The following is a 20,328-nucleotide window of genomic DNA, read 5'->3' on the forward strand; positions in this document are numbered from 1 at the left end:
TCAGGCGCACTTTTATTTGGAAAAAGCACAAAAGACAGACGCAACTGCATCCAAAATCCTCCAGCCACAGGTAAAATTCAATAAGCGTGAAAACACTCACAAATATACAAATGTATGACAAATAAATACAACGGGTCAAAATACGATACCCGGGGGGGGAAAACCAATCTGGCGCATCACACTAAACACGTAAACAAAACTATTTCACACAAAGACATTGGGGGGAACAGAGGAATAAATACATGCAGTGTGATTAGGGAATGTAACCCAGGTGTGCAGGGAACAAGACAAAACTAATGAACAATGAACAAATGGAGCGGCGTTGGCTAGAAAGCAGGTGACGTCGACCTCCGAACGCCACCAGAACAAGGAGAGGAGCCAAATTCGTCGGAAGTTGTGACAACTATATATGGATGACAGGCTAAATTAGACTATATATAGATAACAGGCTACATTAGATTAATTATGGATAACAGTCTACATTAGATTATGTATGATAACAGGCTACATTAGACTATATATGGATAACAGGCTACAATAGACTATACATGGATTACAGGCTACATTAGACTATATATAGATAACAGGTGTTGTAGAAAAGGCCCATGAAGTTGGTGGAATAATCCTTTAGTTCATTGCCATTTACTCAGCTGGGCCAGTGGCGCTTTAATTAGGTCAGGTGGAAATGTCCGTCAGATCTCAACTCCATAAAAGGAGGAAATTGCATCGCCTGATCTCGCCGCTTTCTCTTCCTTAACTCCAGAAGTTCTGTGCGTCCGCGAATCCACGTAAGTCCACCGACTCTGTTACCTTTTCATCTGAATTATCTGTGGCGATCGGGAGAGTGGGCCAATCAGTTATTGCTTATCGTTATTACCACGGCATGTGGCTTGGAGCGCACGCTTCAAACATATTGTGTATTGTGAGTTGTCAATGATCATGGCCCTACGGATCCTCATAGACCAAATATGCAATCGATATGGTTCATATGTAATGAAATGAATTACATGTACACATGAAGACATGAAAGGGTGAAATGAGAAACGTCATTGTTTGCTGAACTGATCGACTTTGATATCAAACTTGGATTGGATTGGATACATGTTATTTTGTTTCCTTTGTTATGCAGCACAGACTACTCAGTAAATATACCACTTTATGGTTAAAGGAATTCCTGCCTCCGTCTCATCCATTCCTCTGTCACCTGACATGTGACCACCTGTTCACCTTCACTGTCAGTCATCCTACCTGTCCAGCTACCCACACAGATTCCACTTATCTTTCAATGGTCCTTCGAGCCGGATGTTGACTGAACCAAAGACAGGTGAAAAGGAAATGGAGGTGGAGAGGGAATAATTGTTTCCACTGGAAGGAAGAAGAGAGGAGGAGAGAGCAGCTGAGGGTAAGGTCTTGGAACAAAATAAATATCCAGGAGCTAAGCCTAAAGCAACAAAGGCTTCATCCTCAACCAGCAGCAGCACCAGAAGAACCAGGCAAGCACCTGGTTATCTTAAGGATTATGTGGTCGAGTTTCCGACCTCAAAGGGCAAGCCCACCAGAGCTCAAAGTGGTAATGGATCAACTGTACGTTTCAGCCATCAACCATCCCCTTTGAGCCAAGGACCAGAAACTGCTTTGGAGCAGGAAAGTGGACTACAGGAAGAACCCATGGAGGTGACTCCCACAGCACAGGTTGACCAGCTTCCTGAGGCAGGCTCCGCTCACCCCTTAACTAATGGGAAATCGTCGAAGCACTCTAGACGGAGTGGGAGTTCGACCAGTGGCTACCCCTTTGGAAGTGGCCATGGCAGCCGCCATTCACTAGCTCTCAGCGATTCACCGACCGCTGTCCTACAAGAGAGGATGGAACAACAAGATGACGAAGGATGTCACCAATTGGATGTGCAGGCCCGTAGAGCTCTACAGGAACGGGAATTCATTGCCAAGGACCTGGCACAGCAGCGACAGCACCGCCATGCCAGAAGGGAATTGGAGTAGGTACGGATGGTCTCATCCTTCCTGGAAAGGAACGAACAGGGAGTTGACCTGACCACCCCTCCACATGGACCTGACCTGTCTACCTTTCTTTCCCAATCTGCCCCTCTGGTACTGCATGGCACACAGTCCCCGGAGGCTCCGGGGTCAACAGCTAACATGGAGCATAGGGACAGGCTGCTCCACCATCGCCCTCTATGCCAGTGACACAAGTTAGCATTCCTCCATCTGGACAAATCATCACTCCTTCGCCTTTCCGCCAATTACCAACCACGGCAAATTGTTCCTCTCGTCCAGGGCCAGGCCAGTCCTCAAATATCAGATGGGAGGGCTCTCACCCAATTCCAGCTGCCACCATTGGAGGGTCTGGAACAGTAGGGGACTGGCCCAATGAGGCCACAGTGGGCTCATCAGAAGTCCCGGATGTATCCTTCACACACTCATAAGAGGGAACATTATGAAACTTCTAGTAGCCTCAGCCTATGGAATTCCCAGACCCAAACTGCCATACTTTGAGAGCGGAAAGGAGAGTGAATTTGCTCTTTGGAAATGGCATTGGAGAGCCTACTGGCTATTCACAGTCATCTGTCAGAACGCTACAAATACCAAGTACTAATGGATCATTTGCGGTTTCCCAGTGCATATAGGCTGGCCCAATCCTTTATGCACTTCGCTACACCATACACTGCTGCTCTCCAGGTCCCGAAGCCCAGATATGGTGAGCCACGCCAGCTAGTCCAGAATGAACTGAACAACATCCTGAACACGTCTCCAATTAAAACGGGAGACCATGCTTCCTTCCAAGAGTTCTCCCTGGCTGTCCAATCCCTGACCTCGATGCTCCAATCCGTTGAAGGAGAAGACGGGAACGAGCTGAAATGTGGCTCCCACGTGGACAGGCTTCTTAGCAAATTTCCAGTGTACCTCAAAGACAGTTTCATGGAAAATTGTTTGAACAAGGGCATCCTGAGAGAGGGCTCGAGAAGCACCTATGCTCTCAGAGACCTGGCCGCATGGTTGGAGGTGAAGGCAAAGGCGAAGAGCATCGCTCACCAGGCCACAATCTCAGCCATAGCCACTGGGGAAGGAAGGAGTTTGAACACCAGGAGGAACAGAAAAGGCCAAATCCCACTACCATGTACTTAAATAGTGAAGCCGGGGAGGAACCTGGGAAGAAGACCCCTGTCAAGAGCAAGAACATCAAATACCAGCCTTACTGCCCTTATTATAGTAAGGGGCACTTCCTTGGCTCATGCCCCAGGGTAAAAAAGCTCACTCAACCTCAATTAAAGGCCTGGCTCACTTCAGGTGAGCGACGCTACAAGTGTGCCCGTAGCATAAGGCGGAGACCTGCACATTTCGGGAACCCCGCAATTGCTGTAAGGAAATCTCACCGTGTTGCATGATGTAATTCCCCAAGCACAGAAGGATCATAGTTTGCTCATGTAAGGGAACACCCCCCTGAAATGGACAAAAATGAATGGGAAGTCATTGGCATTGGACAAACCATATACACGGTGTCCAATACCACCCAATTCGGCGTTGTTTCGTGTAAAGTTGAATGCAAATGCCATATGGCAAATGCCAGGTGTAACACTTTGAAAATCCAACAGGTGGCGAGTGCGCTCCACCGTGGTTTTTCATATTGCAAATGCAACCCATGTCAACATCCAAAAGCAACATTTTGAAAAAGTGAATTTTCTTTCCATAACCTAGCAACCCCTTTAAAAAAGTGCTTTCTGGACCGTTTTTCGAAATTCTTTCGATTTTTTTGGTCAATTACACGTGTAAGAACTGAACAATTTTATTATCATAATTAAAAATAAAAAAAACTTGCGCATAAGGCATATGTTTTGTCCATTTGCAATATGATTTCGTAGGAAGTCAAAAGTCAAAAATAGCTAAATTTTATAAAAAACTTCACACACCCTTAAAAAAGTGCGTGAAAAGTGCACGTGCATTTGCAATATGTTTCAATGGAATGGAATTTTGCATGCTCTAAAGTCAAACTATACTTTGCTCAAACTATACTTTTGTATGCCATAAGAAATTTGACATGCTCAAAAATCCTGCAGAAATGCAAAATTGACTGGCCTGATGAACACAGGATGGCCGTGCAGTGATAGTTGTTCCTTTCCATCACTCGTTGTGTTGATTTCATCATGTCCATTTGGTGATGTTTTTTTCACTATTGAATCATATTGCAAATGCACGTGCATTTGCAATATGTTTCAATGGGCATTTACCATCACAAATTTGTCATGCTCAAAAACCTGCAGGAATGCAAAATTGACTGGCCCGATGAACTCGGGATGGCTGGTTAGTGATTCTGGTTCCTCTCGATCGCTCGTTAGGGTTGATTTCAGAATGTCACTTTGGTGATGGTACCTCACTGTTTAAACATATTGCAAATGAATAAGAGTCACCAGCAAGTCACCGTCCATCAGTCAATTAGATATCATTCTGACACCAAACTGATACAAACTGACACCAAACCAAATCGTTTAGTAGTCAACTATCACATACTACAGAGATGGCCCAAAATTCACAACGCATTCTATTCAAACCATAATAAAAACGTAAAACAGGTAGTTACGTTCCAGCTGCGGGTCCAGTTCAGATGTCATGTGTAGGCCTACCTGAGGCGACACCGAATCCCAAGTTTCGGCCCGGTAGGTCATTTGGTGTCCGAGCAAGACCCTAATTGGTGCTGAAAATCCACTTTTTTCCATGACTTGCTACGGGGTCCTTGAATGAGCTATCGGACAGAAACGTTGGGGTCCGTCTATATGGGCCGAGACGGTCGCAATGCACCTAGTCTTGCGACTCTGGGACTTTTCTAAATGTCGTCATTTTCGTGATGCAAAAAATGAATTGAAGTCATTGCAAATGTACGAGGCTGTTTCTCGGTCCGAGAACCTTCTAGAGCCACGTAACTCACCACGCACTATCGACCTGAGGTCTAGAACAGGTTTCTAAAGTTTTGTAACTCTAGGTCTGACGGTTCTTTAAAAGTTCCAACAAGGTTAACTAATGCAGGCAGTGTATGTCTCTACGCACCCCAATGTGTCCCTCCTTCGAAGCTGTGTGTGTGTGTGTGTGTGATTTAGTTTTTCTTTGACATTTTATGGGAAAGATGACTGATTTACAGTTCATGAGGGTTACCTAGTCACACATATGAAGTTTTAAAAAGATCGGACCTTTTAAACCCTTCGAACCAGCACCTATGACACCCTTTTAAGGCACTTCCGGTTGGCACAGGAAGCTATAAGTAAACACATGTCTTGATTGAGGTAGCCTCTTACAGAATCCTGAGTTTTAAGTATTTAAGTTAAGAATGGACTGATCTACACAGGGTTGAATGCAGTGATTTTCATAATGACAGGTTATGTGTTTCAAAACACTTTTAGGGTGATTTTAACCACTTCCGGTTGCTTCAGGAAGCTTAGAATTGACACAGGTAGACCTCATAGTGGTCTGATGGACTGTCATACAAGACAGGTTCATAAGGCATTCATAACCCACATAGGCTTCAGGTTGACTTTAGAGGAGCAGGCAATGTATTCCTATGGGGAGAGATGTCATTGTAATCTGTGAGATCAAAAAACCCTGTTTTACTGTTAAGGGTTAATGCCACACGGTCAAGGTTAGGCTTGCACAGGTCGGGAGGACCTCAGGATCGTACCTGAGGTCGAATTGTGCTTCTCACCCTAACGGTTCTCTGACTGTCACCCAAATGCAAATGACATTTAGGGCCAGGCTTCATTTTGGGCCTACTTTTTTACACGGTCGCTGCACTCAGAGTGAGCTACGGTCAAGCGGGGCGTCTCGTTGAACTCGGCAACGGCCTAGAGAATATGGAAATGCCATTCCAGGCTCTGTGTGTCTTTAAGCACCGCACTTTGTCACTCCATCCTTGCTGTGTGTGTGTGTGTGTGTGTGTGTGTGTGTGAGAGAGAGCTTTTCTTTGACATCTGTTGGGAGAAATGACTGACTTACAGTTCATGGGGGTTACCTAGTCACACATATGAAGTTTTAAAAATATTGGATCTTTAAAACCCTTCGAAACTGCACCTATGACACCCTTTTAAGGCACTTCCGGTTGGCACAGGAAGCTATAAGTAAACACATGTCTTGATTGAGGTAGCCTCTTACAGAATCCTGAGTTTTAAGTCTTTACGTTAAGAACTGAGTTATTTACGGAAGGTTTAGTGAGTGTGTGATATTTCAGAAAATCATAGAAAATCACAGAAATCTCGCAGAGCTCCGCAGCACACTTTAAAAAGATTTGTATGAACACCCTGCAACTGGATCTGTAACTGTTTAAAAAAACAAAACTATTTTTGAACATCACCAATTTGACATTGTACGATTTCTCTTAAATGACGATAGATAAATGGCTGGTTCTTTTTTTATTTACACCGGAGGCTCCTTGACTTTGACGTGAAGTGGAAAAATTACTTCTCTATTTTCATTTTGGACCTTTAATCCCAGAAGAATGGCCATAACTCAAAAACCGTTGAGGCCTAGACGCCATCTTGTTCGGGGCCAACTGCCCATTATGCCAAACCTACGCTCACCGAGTTTCGGCTTCAAAATATTTTCCGTTTTGGAGATAAGGCCATGTCGTGATTCGTGATGTTTTGTACATTTGCAATATGATTGCTTATGCCCTCTTGTGGGTTTTACCGGGACAGCGGAAAAATGACCAAAATTTGATTATTTTATAAAATGGAAACCGAATGTCAGAGAAAGTTTGTTTGATGACTTCCCGGTAGGTCCGGCTCTGCCACTCGGCCTGATGCCGTCCGCGAATTTTACAAACGTTTTCGGACGTCTAGTAAGGGACCGTACATTTGCAATATGGACTTTCTCACTAACCATACGGAAAATGTCAAAATGTTCCCTTAAGGTATGGTAGGAGCTGCAAAGGAGCTGTACCTCGACCAGCAGAACCGGTCTCCAAGGGTTATGTTGAAGGTGGTCAAGGTCACTCTGCAAAGTGAAGGGAGAAGCATTGATACATTCGCCGTTCTAGATGATGGGTCAGAAAGAACAAACATTCTCACGGCGGCCACCCGTCAGCTGAACCTGGAGAGGATCCCCGAGACCCTTAATCTCAGAACGGTGCGACATGACGTTATCCAAATGAAAGGCTCTGCTGTGACCTTTAGCATTTCACCTTCAGGAAACAGGGACGTGGCCTATAATATCACCAATGCCTTTACGGCAGATGGCTTGAATCTCGCAGAGCACTCCTGCCCGGTAAGTGTTCTACAGAAACAATATCCTCATCTACGAGAATTGCCTCTTCCTAACCTGGCCAGAGTAGCGCCACTTATCCTGATTCGGTCAGACCACCCACATCTCGTCACCCCGACTGAGCCTATACGAGCTGGACCAGAAGGAGGGCCCATTGCTATCCATACATCCTTGGGTTGGGCTATGCAAGGTCCAGCCCATCTACTTCTCTCCACCCAAGCTGTACAGTCACAGCAAGTTCTCTTCACCAGAAGCAATCCAGATCCATCCCCCTGTGCAGCCACTGACCTCCTTTGGAATGTTGAGATGCTCTGGAAGATGGACACCTTCGCCCACCGGAAGCTACAGGAGGTCACTCGCTCGAAATATGACTCCTATGCATTAGACCTCCTGGAGAAGAGCACCACCACCACTGAAATGGATGACGTTCACAGGTATGCGACACCACTGCTACGGGTGCCCAACCATCCTCCACTGGCAACCACAACACGGGCTGTACTCCCACTACTGCGTGGAACTGAGCGACGCCTGGTAAAGAATCCTGAGCTTGCTGAAGTTCATGACTGAGAGATTCGTAACCTTGTGAAGGCAGGCTATGTCACAAAAGTGACCGCTCATGAAGAGGGAAACCCACTCAGCGAATCCTGGTATCTCCCTCACCATGTTATCCAGCAACACGGTGGGAAGTACCGACTTGTCTTCAACTGTTCATTCCAAGCTGCTGGTCAAAGCCTGAATGACTGTCTACTCCCCGGACTGACCTTAGGTCCTTCCTTGCGCGGTGTCCTTCTCCGGTTCCGGCAGCACTCTACAGCCATCAGTGGAGACATTAAAGCCATGTCTCATCAGATTTGTCTGCTGCCTTCTGACACCACACTGCTCCGGTTCATATGGTGAGATATGGAATGAGATGCAGAGCCCACAATCTATGAATGGCAGGTTCTCCCATTTGGCACCACCTGTAGTCCTTGCTGTGCCATATACGCTCTGCAGAGACACGCACGGGAGCATCCAGTCAGTGACCCAGAAGTATTGGATTCATTGGAAAATGAATTCTATGTGGATAACTGCTTACAGAGCGTCCCATCCACGGCTGAAGCGAAAGCACTCCTTGATAAAGTACGTAATCTCCTGTCCAAAGGGGGATTTGAGGTCCGACAGTGGGCTAGTAACATAGCGGCGGTTATCCAGCACCTCCTGCCCCAAGCTAGGTCCAGTAGCAGTGAACTATGGCTAACGCAGTCTGGTGCTAACCCAGAAGAGCCCACTCTAGGACTGAGGTGGAGCTGCATACCGGATTCCCCGGGGTATAAGCACCGCTCATCCCTGAGTACCGAAACCCCCACTCTGCGCACCATCTATCGGACCCTGGCCAGTCAATACGATCCCCTTGGGTATATCCTGCCATACACAACCCGGGCAAAAGTCTTAGTCCAGGACCTGTGGCAGACCAAGAGGGACTGGGATGAACCGATCCACCCGGCTGACCTAGTGGAACGATGGATCTGTTGGGAAACAGAGTTATCGGAGCTCTCTGAAGTCCAAATGTCAAGATGTTCTGTACCACCCTGTGCTGACGAACTGGGATCATGCCTGGAACTGCATGCATTCTGTGACGCTTCGGAGCGAGCTTATGGGGCTGTTTCCTATCTAAGAGTGGAGGATAAGGCAGGCCATACCCATGTCTCCTTTGTCATGGTCAGGTCCAGGGTTGCACTCAATAATCATTTGTCAATGCCTAGGCTGGAACTCAGTGCCGCCCTTTCCGGAGCCCAGTTGGCGCCTACCTTGCGAGCCGAGCTCACCTTGCCAGTCCAACGGGTCGGAGTCTTGTTGGTATAAGGTGTTCGTCGGAACTCGCATTGCGGAAATCCAAGACCTAACAGAAGTCCAGGACTGGAGGTATGTTGATAGCATACTCTGTGAGTATAACAGAACTGATATTGCAGGCAAAATAATGAGAAAAATCCAATCAGGAACGCAGCGGTTTCTAAATAAGAGTCCCTGCCTATGCTTCCCTATTGAGCAGTGAATGGGATATGAGATTCCTTTTTCTATGGCTTCCTTAATGTGTCTAGTATCACAAGACATAGTTTCAGGCTTTTATTTAGAAAAATGAGCCTGAGCGACAACATTGCGTCAGTGTCCACCTGATGGCTCTTTGTGTATTTCTCGCGCAAAAGACAGAGGTAGCCATTTTTCCACCTGGTCTTACTGAAAAAAGCTCTGTCCCGGTTGATATATTATCGAATAGATATTTGAAAAACACCTTGAGGATTAATTATAAACAACGTTTGCCATGTTTCTGTCAATATTATGGAGCTAATTTGGAATATTTTTCGGTGTTGTCGTGACCGCAATTTCCGGTCGTTTTCTCAGCCAAACGTGAAGAACTAACGGAGATATTTTTGTCTACAAAAATAATTTTTCGGGAAAAAAGGAACATTTGCTATCTAACTGGGAGTCTCGTGAGTGAAAACATCTGAAGCTCATCAAAGGTAAACGATTTAATTTGATTGCTTTTCTGATTTTTGTGACCAGATTGCCTGCTGCTAGCTAGGCATAATGCTATGCTAGGCTATTGATAAACTTACACAAATGCTTGTCTTGCTTTGAGATGACAGGGTGATTAACAAAAGGCTAAGCTGTGTTTGAATATATTTCACTTGTGATTTCATGAATATGAATATTTTCTAGTAAGATTTTTTGTCCGTTGCGTTATGCTACTTAGTGTCAGTTGATGACAATTCTCCCTGATCCGGGATGGGTAGTTACAAGAAGTTAAGGAACTGACTCAACCCCATCGCTGGAGCTTGGGACCACCATTCTTGACACAACCAGAGAACGAGTGGCCGACAGCCCCCAGGCGTGCGGGCCCTCCACAACCAACTGAAGCTCATGAGTTAAGGAAGTCCGCCCAATGCTACAGCATCTTTACGGAACCAATGACAGCTCTCCCTGACCTAGCACAATCCCAAACACTGCCGGATCTGATCACCGCCACAAACCAGACCTCAGATGGGGTGGCTTCTATATCCACCTCCCTCGCGGCAGAGACACTACTCCTCCAGCAAGCACAAGCAGTTAGCTTCCCTGAGGAGTTAAAAGCTCTGAAAGCTGGTAGGGAAGTTGCTAAGGAGAGCCGACTTCTCTCTCTCGCCCCAGAATATGATCAAATCCTTGGAGTGATCATAGTCAGAGGGAGGCTGCGCCAAGCAGAAGTTTTGGACCCCGATGCTATCCACCCAATTATCATTGACTCCAAGGAGACTTCTGGTCAACAGGAGTAGATTGCTTTGGCCCCTTGATGATCAAGCTAGGTCGTCGTGTGGAAAAGCGCTGGGGCATTCTATTCAAGTGTTTGACAACTAGATGTGTCCTCCTGGACCTACTGGAGAGTTTGGATACGGAAGCCTTCTTCATGGCCATACGGCGGTTTATCTCCCGACGGGGGAAACCCTATGAGATCCTGTCTGACAGAGGTACGAATTTCAAGGCAGGAGAAGCCAGGTTGGAGGAAGCCTTCCAAGCCATGGAACCCAGCCTCCAGGATCAGCTGATGGACCAACAAATCTCATTCAAATGTAACCCTCCAGGAGCTCCTCATTTTGGAGGAATATGGGAGCGAGAGATCAAATCTGTAAAGACGGCTTTACGAGTCGTACTAGGGGACCAAACTGTCACTGAAACTGTCTTGAGGACGCTCCTGATAGAGGTGGAAGGGATACTGAACTCCAAACCCTTGGGATATGTCTCTGCAGACATCACTGACCCCGATCCGGTTACACCGAATATGCTCCTGATGGGACGCTGAGATGCATCACTTCCTCAAGCCATGTATGCTGATACCAACCTCGTTGGCAGGCCAGATCTTAGCTGACCATTTTTGTGCCCGATTCATTCGGGATTACCCACCAAGTCTACAGCACAGAGGGAAATGGCGGAGAGAAATGGCCAGCCTGGAAACTGGCCAGGTAGTAATGATGATGGACCCTCAGCTGCCGTATAACTAAGACCATGCCTGGAACCGATGGTCGTGTTAGATCAGTGGAGATCCAGGTGAAGAACCGGACATATATCCGGCCAGTTCCCTGATTAATTCCTCTCCCTGAGATGACAGAGGACGGGGAGCCTGACACGTTCACCTTCACTGTCAGTCATCCTACCTGTCCAGCTACCCACACAGATTCCACTAATCTTTCAGGTGTCATGACATTGGCCTGGGGGATAGGTTTATGACAGTCATAAATACCCCCCCCCCTTTTTCCTCTCTCTAACCTGCTGAGGTTACATTAAAAAAAACCTTGGTTAACATAGAGATTCTGGGAACATCAGTAGGTCGGGGAAAATGAACTATATTCTGGTAATCCGAACAATTGAACATATGCAGTGGTACTTAATGAATATGATGTCAGTTCGGTTGTCATCTGTGACATTCTCGTCAATGATAAGATGACAAACTCTACAGTGGAAAGTCTACACATCAGAGTTATTAGATTCACATGGAATTGTTGTTCAATTTAAATGTTTGAATATGAAATTATTTGTGATGGGATGAAATGTGATTTTAGCTTCTAAAATGTGAGATGTGGGTTTTCATAAGATACTGCTGTTCACTCAGTGGCCCGCCCACATGAAGAGACAGAGATTGTAAACTATTACACACACCCCTTTTCTTCCTTCCTATCTAAAGCTTTGACGACAACATAACTTCCTGTTCAATGAGGTAGGATGACGGTACTATGTCAGAATGGTTCAGATAACTGCAGAACGAAGCCAACATCAGCATGAGCTTTGGTTGCGAATGGTATGAACTTTGAACTCTTATTCACGACAGAAGTGATACCTCCTAGCCGTTGAGTTAGCGACCGCAGCTGCAATTGCAGGTTAGGAAGGAACAGACAGAGTATCCCATCTACCACACAATGACGTTACTACAACGTATCCAAGTGACCACCAGAGACATTCTTCAAAGGAAAGAGGACTCGGTTTGGCAACACGGTCTTCCATCGACCACCAACCTACTGAAGCGCAGCTCAGAGTAAATATTTATTGCATTTTCCTTTTCCAAATGGGCGGTAATTTAGAATGCATAAGATACTGTATTTACGATAGCACAGCTTCGCCTTTGTTCCAGTCTCCCGCTCTTTCACTCAACCCAGCCCCTTTTCCTCTGTGTAACAAGCTGTCATATCTGTTCTGCTCGCTAGGGACGTTTTCCTTTATGACGGCAATTTGTAATCAAGTTATGATTTAATTATGTGTATGTGTGATTCTGTGTGATGAGTTAGGTATTTAGTAAATAAATAATTAAACCCAATTTTGTATTGCTGATTCAAATTGTTATCAGGGTTCTTGCAGATAACCAAGAATTTACAACTTTCAGATAAGACTGAAGTAAGATGAAGATTAATGTTGACTGCTATGGATGTAAAATATTACTAGTTCTTTAAGAGTTTATTCGGAAGATAACAGCTCTATAAATATTCTTTCGTGGTGCCCGACTCTAGTTAATTACATTTTATTTGATTAGCTCGATCAGGTGATATTAATTACTGAGAAATTATTTTATAGAATAGCATGTCTTAGTAATTAATCCGGCATAGCCAAAGACACGACACCACTCACTACCAGTAATTTGACTCACTGTACAAGACCTCACCCCTTCACCTCACTCTGTAAGTACTTTTGACAATATATTGAAAATTAGTTTTTGGTTATTTGTTTTTAGTCATAAGTCATATACTTGAAGGTTAATGTATCATTTTACTTGTTGTTATGTTTTGGTTGTTACATCAGGGTCAGTATTCATGAAGTGTCTCAGTGTAGGAGTGTTGATCTACGTAGGGATGAGATGATTAACCAGGGTAAAAAAGACATGCAAACAAGTATTGTAACACTGCAGTGTGTGTGTGTGTGTGTGTGTGTGTGTGTGTGTGAGTCACTTGCTGTTTAGACTCTCAGCTTGGGGATAGGAGTTATCATTGAACCTGGTGGTCAGTCTTTAGGCTGCTGTACAGCTTGACGGACCGTAGAGGATTGAACATTTATCCTCCTATATTTGGGGTTCTGAGAATAAAACAGCTTCAGAACAATCAATGTAGAAATATGTGTTTACAGTTCTACAGATCTGTTCAATAAGTGGTTGTTGTTGTTGTTGATGATCATGACTTTATTGAATTCTTGAGCAAATTATTTTTGCGTCATACATCTCATCTTAAATAGACAGATGTAGACAGACATACAAAACGTCACACACACATTACATACATAATGGAATAGACTTACAGACAGACAGTATTCACATAGACAACCATATAGCACAATACAACACAACACAATATGAGCCTGGTTCATTTTCAGTAATGAGGCCCTGGACCCCATTTACAGTTTCTACTTCAATGTATCAGGTGGAGTTATTCACCAGCTATAGAGTGAGTTGTTGTTTATGTTTCTAAGACTGCAGGGAGGGAGATGCAACAATGGTCTTGAGAACAGCTGGAAGTGTGTTGGTGGTCTTTCTCTGGTCTGTGACAGGTATGATCTAATTCATAACTTGACATGTTTGTCAATCTACAGGCATCAGTGTGAGCCAATTGGCCTTGGCTTAATTCTGATACCGTTGTGTTTCAGTGGTACTGGGTCAGGATGACTGGAGTGTGAGTTACACCACTCAGAGTATCTGTACCTTCAAGGAGTCAACAGTGGAGCTGTCCAGCTCTTACACATATCCCAGTGGTTATACAGTCACAACAACCTTCTGGTTCACTAAGTATAATGCTGAGGGTCCTGTTAGTCTGAGTGATGACCCAGACTACAAAGGTCGTGTGACGTACAGTAAGAATAAAGAGAATGGTCACACCCTGACAATCACAGACCTGAGAGAGAGTGACTCAGCTAGGTACAAGTTCAGATTTACAGATCAGACTGGGAAATGGAGATATACTGGCGAACCTGGAGTCGCTCTGTCTGTCACAGGTACGGTTACATTCAATATAGTTAAACTGTTGATTTCCATTTAGATTGGGAAATTGTCTTGGTTTGTATTTATATGTGTATAATATAGGATTTCTTCCATCTTTGTATTAGAGTGATAAGTCAGTGATAAAGAGATTTACAGTGATATTGTTTTTTCTCCAGGTCTTCAGGTGAAGTTGACTGTTGGATTTTGGTATAATACACTGACCTGTATCACCACCTGTACTCTGCCTGACAACCCCACCTACATCTGGTACAAGAACGGACACAAAGAAAAGGAGGACACTTCTAGCTCGTACCCAGACTCCTTTAGTCATGTAGACAGCTACTCCTGTGCTGTAAAAGGCCATGAGGATCTCCTCTCTCCTGCAGTGTGTAAGTGTGGACTTTTTTACTCAACATTTGTTTCAGGTTGTCAGACGATCATTATTGAATTTGCTGTGAATGTTACGTCCACTTCTGCTTTAGTTCCGTATGCTTTGCCACGCAGTGTTGAATGGGCTTCAAGATATATAATCAAATTCATGAAAACGCAGTTAATGGATGAATTTACTTCTACCAAATACCTGTCAATATGTTGTTGCACTTGTACATCACTGCACTACTTTTTTAAACAATGAAAAAAATTAGAAAAAAAAACTACAAAGCTGAGGGACTAGTCACATCCTGGTTACTTTCACAGCATATGATTTTAACTGGTGAAAACTAGTTTCCCTACTTAATCAACAGTGTTGACTTCTTTTAGTTTATTTTTTTCGAGATGGGATCACCTCGTTAGTCAGTATGTGTTACACATGTGCTCGCTTGTCCATCTGGTTAGTGGGAAGGTATTTCACCTGTGCTGGCCCAGGTGATATTTAAATGATGAAGTTTAAGAAATGTGGAGAGTCAACACCTTGATTTACTGATTTCTGAAAAACAAGTCTTCACCTTCCCTGCTTTTGTTTTTCTCCACTTTTTGGTTTGCTTCCTGTCTTCACGTTTGGTGTAGGTTTTTACTTTTTTCTTATCGGGCAAATACTGTGGGTGCTCATGTCTCTGGTTCCAGTTGTTGATGCTAGTCAACTTTCAATGGACATGAGTGTCTTTCACAACCTCTCCTAGAAACCTGTCTCATTTTGGTCTTTTTTAGTGACTCTTTGGTATTTCCCCCTTCTGTTTGAGTGACTTTTGGTTTTCTTGCAGGTGAACGTAACAGCGTAAGTGTATTGGTAATATTAAATCAAATCAAATGTATTTGTCACATACACATGGTTAGCAGATGTTAATGCGAGTGTAGCGAAATGCTTGTGCTTCTAGTTCCGACAATGCAGTAATAACAAGTAATCTAACTAACAATTCCAAAACTACTGTCTTGTACACAGTGTAAGGGGATAAAGAAGGTATAAAGGTGTTCTATTGTCTTGTCTTTCAGGTCAGAAGTGTTGGAGTGTGACTTACACCCATCAGAGTATCTGTGCCTTGAAGGGGTCAACAGTGGACATATCCTGCTCTTACACATATCCCAGTGATCATGAGATCAAAAAAGCTTTCTGGTTTACTAAATGGTCTGATAAGGATGCTGAAGATCTGAGCTCAGCGCCAGGGTATGAGGGTCATATAGAGTACCTTGGGGATAAGGAGAGTGACTGTACCCTGAGAATCACAGACCTGAGGTTGAGTGACTCTGCTGGGTACAGGTTCAGATTCATAACAACCAGAGACAAGTTTGCTGGCTCACCTGCCTCCCTGACTGTCACAGGTAATCTGTCACTCATCTCACATCTATTACTGTAATGACCTTATTAAATGCAGTCATACAGACACATTACATGTTGCATACCACTGTATGTGATACCAAATGTAGTATTTCACATAAGAGGACATAGTGAACACTGAACAAAAATATATATAATGTGTTTGTTTCATGAGTTGAAGTAAAAGATCCCAGAAATGTTCCACATGTACACAAAATGTACATCTCACAAATTTGTTTACATCCCTGTTTGTGAGAATTTCTCCTTTCCCAAGATAACTCATCCACTTGACAGATGTGGCATATTATGAAGCTGATTAAACAGCATTATTATTACACAGGTGCACTTTGTGCTGGGGACAATAAAAGGCCACTATAAATTGTGCAGTTTTGTCACACAAGACAATGCCACAGATGTCTCAAGTTTTGAGGGAGTGTGCAATTGGCATGCTGACTTCAGGAATGTCAACCAGAGCTGTTGCCAGATAATTTAATGTATGTTCATTTATCTACCGTAAGCTGCCTCCAATGTCATTTTAGAGAATTTGACAGTGCGTCCAACTGGCCTCACAACCGCAGACCACGTGTATGGCCACAATCAACAGCCTGATCAACTCTCTGTGAAGGAGATGTGTCACGCTGCATGAGACAAATACACTTTTTGTTCATATGGAACATTTCTGGGATTTATTATTTCAGCTCATGAAACATGAAACCAACACTTTACATGTTGTGTTTATATTTTTGTTCAATGTAGTTGAAACAGAGACCCGAGAGAGAGAATGACTCTCATTATTGTCTCTAAAATAGTTTATTCAGATTTAGGAGGGCAGTATGACACAGAGTTACTCTGTCTGTCACAGGTAATACTGTGCTAAATACTAGACCAAGATTCGATACAAATGTGCATTATCAATCTACAGACTAACGTCATTTGAATTCAAACAAAATGAATAATCTAGTTATTGTAGGTTAGTTCAACACATCTTGATTTGTGTTTATTCAGTTTTAGGGTCAGGATGATAGTCTGTACAGACTGTAATAGGACAGGCTTGCATCATTTCTTCAGAAGAGAACTCAGTAAATTCATACAGTATTTTCATGTGCTGTATTTATCTCCAGATCTACAGGTAAAGATGACAACTTCAATGTTTTCAAGCTGGGTGACTCTGACCTGTAGTACCACCTGTACTCTGACTGACAGCCCAACCTACATCTGGTATAGGAATGGACACAAAGTAAAGGAGGACACTTCCAGCCAGTACTCAGACTACCTTAGAAATGCAGACAGTTACTCCTGTGCTGTAAAAGGCCATGATAATCTCCACTCTCCTGCAGTGTGTGAGTGTAGATTCAAATACAGTATTCCTCCTCATTAGGCTATATTCATTCATGTTGGTGAATTACACATCTGAAACACTCATCACACAGAAAGATCTGAGAAAAGAATACAGAAAACACTATATTGTCATGTTATTGTTTAAGGTGTCCGTGGTCAGAACTGTTGGAGTGTGACTTACCCCCATGAGGGAGTCTGTGCCTTGAAGGGGTCAACAGTGGATATATCCTCCACGTATGACAGTGGTGATGCTACGATCACATCATCACACTGGTTTAGTTCTAAACAGAGTTCCAGCTGGAAGGATGAGTTGGTCCCTGAGGACCTAACCACAGACCCAGGGTATGCAGGTCGTGTGGAGTATGTTGGAGAGAAGGAGAGAGGTCACTCCACCCTGAGAATCACAGATCTGAGAGAGGAGGACTCAGCTGAGTACAAGTTCATATTCAATACACAAACCTCAGGATGGGGGTACAGCTTCCCTGGAACAACTCTGACTGTCACAGGTAACACTGCACTCACAACCTACAGGTGAATATGACTCCTGTCTGGTGATGCAACACTTTGGGAACATTCCCCAAATTCCAGAACACCTGGTTGGAGGATTAATTCCTTCTGATTCTGGGAATATTCTTGAAAACATGGGGATTTTGGGAATATTGTGTAAAACATGGGGATTCTGGGAATATTGTGTAAAACATGGGGATTCTGGGAATATTGTGTAAAACATGGGGATTCTGGGAGAGTTACCAGAATTGTTGAACCCTTTTCCTGCCACAGTGACAATGCAGCTGTGGGTGTTGATGTCTTTTTTTTACACTGATACAATAGGAACCTTCTGTGTAGGAAAGTCTTTGTTTATTGTAATAGATCAGGTGATTCAGGGTTGTAATGATGTTTTTTCTCCAGGTCTTCAGGTGCGGATTATGGATCCAACCAACATCATAGAGGGAACGTGTCTTCGTCTGTTCTGTGAGTCCATATGCTTTCTGCAGGACAACCCCTCTTACATCTGGTACAAGAACGGACAACGTCTGTTCAGTCACGAGACCAAGTACCTGATCCTAGACCCAGTCAGCAGTGAGGATGCAGGCAGATACTCCTGTGCTGTAAACGGCCAGGAGGATCTCGCCTCTGCTGAAAAGACTCTCACTGTCAGATGTGAGTATGTGGGATATAATTCTAGAACTACACACTGAGTATACAAAACATTTAGAACACCTGCTTTTTCCATGACATAGACCAGATTTACACAACTGGTGGTCCACAGGCCGAATTTGGCTTGCGGGGGGGGGGGGGGGGGGAGAGAATAAAACCACCCGCAAGCCAAGTAAGGTAAGAGACACATTGTTGCATTATACTATGTGTACTCTTACCTTTTTCTGTCATCCTCTTTACTAGATGGCCCAAAGAACACCTCGGTGTCAGTCAGTCCCTCTGGTGAAATAGTGGAGGGCAGTTCAGTAACTCTGACCTGCAGCAGTGATGCCAACCCACCTGTGTACAAGGGGCGGTAGGGTAGCCTAGTGGTTAGAGCTTTGAGACTAGTAACCAAAAGGTTGCAAGTTCATATCCCCGAGCTGACAAGGTACAAATCTGTCGTTCTGCCCCTGAACAGGCAGGTAAACCCACTGTTCCTAGGCCGTCATTGAAAATAAGAATTTGTTCTTAACTGACTTGCCTAGTTAAATAAAGGTAAAATAAAACAAACACACCTGGTACAAGATAACATACAAGAAAATGTCAATGAAACATTCTGGACAGAGATACACCATCCATAATATCAGCTCTGAGGACAGAGGAGAATATTACTGTGAGGCTGAGAGTTGGAGTTAAAATATCAAAGCTTGTTCCTGTAAATGTTTTGCATATCATCTCCAATTTCTACTCTATTTTACTTTAATTGTGATTTTACAGATATATATTCTGAACTCAAAACGAAAGTATTGTGACACATTTTTCTATCAGATAAACCAAAGACCACCTCAGTGTCAGTCCCTTTGGTGAACTAGTGGAGAGCAGTTCAGTGACTCTGACCTGCAGCAGTGATGCCAACCCACCTGTGGACAAATACACCTGGTACAAGAAGAACGTAACCTCACCAAAAGCATCAGGACAGAGTTACAGCATCACTAACATCATCTCTGAGGACAGAGGAGAATATTACTGTGAGGCTGAGAATAAATGTGGACGTCTCAACTCTTCTTCTGTGTTTGTGGACGTTCAGTGTTAGTTCACCTAACCTTCATCTATTCATTGACAATCACACAGGTCAACAACAATAAAGAATCATTAGTAATGTTACACCCTCATCATACCATATGACATAGTATTAGTAATATTACACACCTATCATACCATATGACATAGTATTAGTAATATTACACACTTATCATACCATATGACATAGTATTAGTAATATTACACACTTATCATACCATATGACATAGTATTAGTAATATTACACACTTATCATACCATATGACATAGTATTAGTAATATTACACACTTATCATACCATATGTTATAGAATTAGTAATGTTACACACGTATCATCCCATATGTTATAGAATTAGTAATGTTACACACGTATCATCCCATATGTTATAGAATTAGTAATGTTACACACTTATCATCCCATATGTTATAGAATTAGTAATGTTACACACTTATCATCCCATATGTTATAGAATTAGTAATGTTACACACTTATCATCCCATATGTTATAGAATTAGTAATGTTACACACTTATCATCCCATATGATATATAATTAAATAAATATTGTTTCATTTTCTTCTTCCCTGGTTTCCTCTATGTCATATCTCCATCATGCATTTATAACCTCATGATACTACAGCAGTGTTTCCCTGGTTTCCTCTATGTCATATCTCCACCTTGCATTTATAACCTCATGATACTACAGCAGTGTTTCCCTGGTTTCCTCTATGTCATATCTCCACCATGCATTTATAACCTCATGATATGACAGCAGTGTTTCCCTGGTTTCCTGTGGTGGG

General features: G+C 43.5%; 1 protein-coding gene across 3 annotated transcripts in view; it reads left to right on the top strand.

Annotated features, from left to right (window-relative positions):
* LOC139424380 (sialoadhesin-like) overlaps nucleotides 1-20,105 on the top strand; it is a 41,698-nt gene extending 21,593 nt beyond the window's left edge. For 2 of the 3 annotated variants that reach the window (XM_071176144.1, XM_071176143.1), the window contains 8 exons: nucleotides 13,717-13,794; nucleotides 13,891-14,235; nucleotides 14,398-14,610; nucleotides 15,650-15,976; nucleotides 17,093-17,311; nucleotides 17,456-17,815; nucleotides 18,219-18,470; nucleotides 19,278-20,105. In XM_071176144.1, coding sequence (XP_071032245.1) covers nucleotides 13,740-13,794; nucleotides 13,891-14,235; nucleotides 14,398-14,610; nucleotides 15,650-15,976; nucleotides 17,093-17,311; nucleotides 17,456-17,815; nucleotides 18,219-18,470; nucleotides 19,278-19,321 — 1,815 coding nt within the window. In that variant the 5' untranslated portion in view covers nucleotides 13,717-13,739 and the 3' untranslated portion in view covers nucleotides 19,322-20,105. The remainder of the gene's footprint in view (nucleotides 1-13,716; nucleotides 13,795-13,890; nucleotides 14,236-14,397; nucleotides 14,611-15,649; nucleotides 15,977-17,092; nucleotides 17,312-17,455; nucleotides 17,816-18,218; nucleotides 18,471-19,277) is intronic. The other variant, XM_071176145.1, reaches the window with a different exon arrangement.
* Nucleotides 20,106-20,328: the final 223 nt, after the last annotated feature.

Source organism: Oncorhynchus clarkii, chromosome 13 (genome assembly GCF_045791955.1).
Source record: "Oncorhynchus clarkii lewisi isolate Uvic-CL-2024 chromosome 13, UVic_Ocla_1.0, whole genome shotgun sequence".
NCBI classification, from domain to species: domain Eukaryota; kingdom Metazoa; phylum Chordata; class Actinopteri; order Salmoniformes; family Salmonidae; genus Oncorhynchus; species Oncorhynchus clarkii.